Here is a 3,473-nt window from a genome sequence, read left to right as displayed (position 1 = left end):
TTACTTGAATCCTGCTCTGCTAATATTAACCTAAAATGAAATATAGTAGTATGTCTTTTTTTCAATAACTTGGGAATTTTGTAAGTGTACAGCTGGAAACAGTGGGGCCACATGTTTAAGAATAAGTAAATGTGTGTTTATATACAGTTTGTGTGGGCTTTCGGTAACTGATATTTCTTTTAAGCACGCTTCCTAGTGAATCTAACACTCTCTCTCCCCTGTTTCTCCGTTTACCAAGAGTTATCTTCCATCCAGCCTCTGTTTCATAGCTCATCTTAACTCTGTCCCGCCCTCCCCTCCCCCTGTAAGGCTAACTGAAAACAACAACAAAGCTGTAGAAAATTCAACAAACTTTGCCAGATCTTCTATTCCCCACATGACACGTCGCAGCTCCAGCTAAGCATCCTTTTTACAGCGTGGTTCGCTTCGGGTCGTTTCACTTTTCTATGACGTGTTGCAGGACATTATAGACTAAAAACCTGAAAACCATCCAGTGGACTATTTTCTTCACATTCTCTCTTTCATTGGAAACGAAGAAACACAGTGACATTTTGTTCTTTTTTTTTTTTGTGCGAAGTTGTTAAAAGATTATGTGATGCAACATCCATATTTATATAAGAAACTCCACATGTACATTTTACTTGGTGGTCCTTTCGTACTTTTTCAGACTCCTGTGCTCATCGCAGAAAATTTTAACTTAGAATTTCTACATAACGGTTTACACGAAGAGTCAAGTGACATTAAAATGTTGTAACTTTTATTTACTTGAAGAACTGCAGAACTTAAGACGATTTTAATCTTGTGTGCGTTAAGTGTTATTTGGGATAAAGTGCTTACTTGAAGCTTTGACATTCACATCATCACGGCTTGCTGCGAGTCAAGTATGCCTTACAAATTTGTGAATACTAACTTTTGACTTATAATTGTGCGCGCTTTTCCATAAACTCTCCAATTGAAATACTGCTAAGCTCTGGGTTATCAATTCATTAGCTACATTTTAAAGCCAATCTCCAGCGCATTCGAATTAGATTAGTTTTTGTGCACGAATTAGAATAAAACCTGAAACTGGAAAATGCAACTTATACATGACAAAAATAGTGTTTATTATGTCTGCAGGATAAGAGCTTGATGAACCATAAGTGATACTCAAACTTTCAATAAATTCAGCTGATACAACTTTGTGTTTTACTGAAAATTACGTGAGTTGAGCACGTGCATCTATTTGAGTGTTTTGTTGTGACTGCAGTGTGAAGTGATATAGGCAGAAGTGTTGAGATTGTTATTAAGTTCATAGTGAAGATATATATTTTAAAACATATTGTCATTGTTTTATCGATTCATAAAGTTAGTGGTTCATTGCGAAGATACGTTTCAGGTTTTTACTAAGAAAGTATAAATCGTAAGGCTTACTAGAAATCATTTTGATTTTGTGATGCTTGCTTTTATTTTATTCTGAGAAGTTGAGTGTTTCGATGTAAGATGCTTCCAAGCGTTCCACGGCTTTTCGCAATTGACAATTCATTCCCAGGGAAAGCAGGTTATGGTGTTTCCTCCTTTGCTACATCTCCCTTTTACATGCGAAAAATTCCAACGTCTTCAATTTCCCCAAACGTTTGGACTGATTGTAACCAACTCATGGGAAATGCTTTACCTTTCACGAATCCTCACACTTTTCAGCACGTGCGATTGGCTGAAATTCCACCACAAAAACCACCATACTCTTATATCGCATTAATTACAATGGCTATTAGCTCCTCTCCCGATCGCAAGATGACCCTGAGTGACATTTACAAATTCATAATGAACCATTTCCCATTTTATCGGGAAAATAAGCAAGGTTGGCAGAATTCAATTCGGCATAATCTTAGCCTGAATGATTGTTTTATCAAAGTTCCCAGAGAAAAAGGTAGGCCTGGGAAGGGCAGTTATTGGACCTTAGATTCTAGGTGCTTCGACATGTTCGAGAACGGCAATTATCGTAGACGAAAACGAAGAGCAAAATGTGCTAATCAAGGGAAACAAGCTACAAAGAAAGATTGCGAACGTGTGACCAAATATAGTGGGGGAGAATGTTTACAGACGAAAACGAAAACAAAATCACTATTTTCAAACTTCACACAAAAGAACACTAACGATTCAATTCATCAAAACATCAACTCTGACTCTGGTTTCAGTTACGATGACGTTAGAATGCCATTCAAAGGAGTACCTGAGCGCGGCCTTAGCTGCAATATCCATCATGCTAAGTCCACAAATTTTGATAATATTCATTCTAGCCGAGCTGACAGTATTGTGTCTCTAGAACATCTTAACGATGGATATGCTGGTTTTCATCAAAGTACACTTGATGTGGTAAGGAATATGGGACTACACGATTTATTGTGTAATGTTCAGTCAAATGCACGTGACTTTCGGAATTATTATCCGTTCGGTCCCCAATTAAATAATAGTTTTGGGTCGTTAGACGTGAACAACGATGTGCTAATTAATGTATTATCTTCAGTGATGTCAGCACAAACCATGGACAGTCTTAACATAACTACTGAATTGGATAGAACTAAACTTACTAGTCTGAAAAACGTTTTATCCTCAGTATTGCAAGAATCGAATGTGCCAGGTGGAGTAACCAGTAACTGTAATTATGATCCTTCTAGACTTTCCTTACAAAACAGTGTTAGAAAACCTGACTCAGGCAATGAAGCACATTCCTCTGGTGTGCAACAAATCAAAATCAAAGCCAAACGAGATGAAAAACTTATGCCCAATAGTTTGATCTTTGAAGAGAAACAACTTACCCAGCCTATTGACAGGAAGGAAGTGGAATATTCTAGAACGTCAATACCAAAAGTTAAGTTAATGAAATGCGTTGCGTCCAGTGAAAATTCTGAAGTTCCCGATGATGTTAAAACTTTACCAAATGCATCATTAAATGACGCCTTTCAAGTGTCCTTGATAACCGAATATACTTGCGACATGTCCGAACACCCGTTAAGAAATAACAAATCGAAAATGTTTACAATTGAGAACTTAATTAAGAGTTAGTTTTTTTCTAACACTTATAACAGAAAGCAATATTAGATAAACTGCAAAATAAATGAAAATATTCGAATTAAGTAGCTACAAACAAACATGATAAACTATTGAAAATTGTGTTAATTATGAAAAATCCTAAGAGTAAATTTCTCATAATTTAAAAAAAAAAAACAAATGTTACTGCTAAATATTATTAGATGCATCAATAAATAATAGAAAGTAATAATTGTGTTCGAGTGTAATGATACTGCCTTAACATGTGGTAAGTTTTAGTTCCATTACCCGTAAAACTGACTGTGTCTCTTATTCGGTATTTCGGTAATAGATTAAGTAAGTGGCAAATTACTTCAAAAAAAAAAAAGAAAAGAAAAAAACTAATACAAGGTAAGTGACGAATTCAATTAGTTTTAATCTTGTGTTTTTAATTGTATTTTATATTA

At 35.5% G+C, this 3,473-nt stretch overlaps 1 protein-coding gene across 1 annotated transcript; it reads left to right on the top strand.

Annotated features, from left to right (window-relative positions):
• The first annotated feature begins 240 nt into the window (after positions 1-240).
• On the top strand, positions 241-3,224 carry LOC145673870 (uncharacterized). Its single transcript, XM_081743647.1, has one exon. It carries the CDS (start codon positions 1,480-1,482, stop codon positions 3,040-3,042), a length of 1,563 nt encoding a protein of 520 aa, XP_081599773.1. The 5' UTR covers positions 241-1,479; the 3' UTR covers positions 3,043-3,224.
• Positions 3,225-3,473: the final 249 nt, after the last annotated feature.

The sequence above is a fragment of the Thermobia domestica genome, chromosome 17 (genome assembly GCF_964235325.1).
Source record: "Thermobia domestica chromosome 17, izTheDome1.hap1.1, whole genome shotgun sequence".
Classification (NCBI taxonomy): Eukaryota; Metazoa; Arthropoda; class Insecta; order Zygentoma; family Lepismatidae; genus Thermobia; species Thermobia domestica.
The sequence above is the reverse complement of the archived record's forward strand: the minus strand, read 5'-3'. Positions and strand labels throughout refer to the sequence as shown.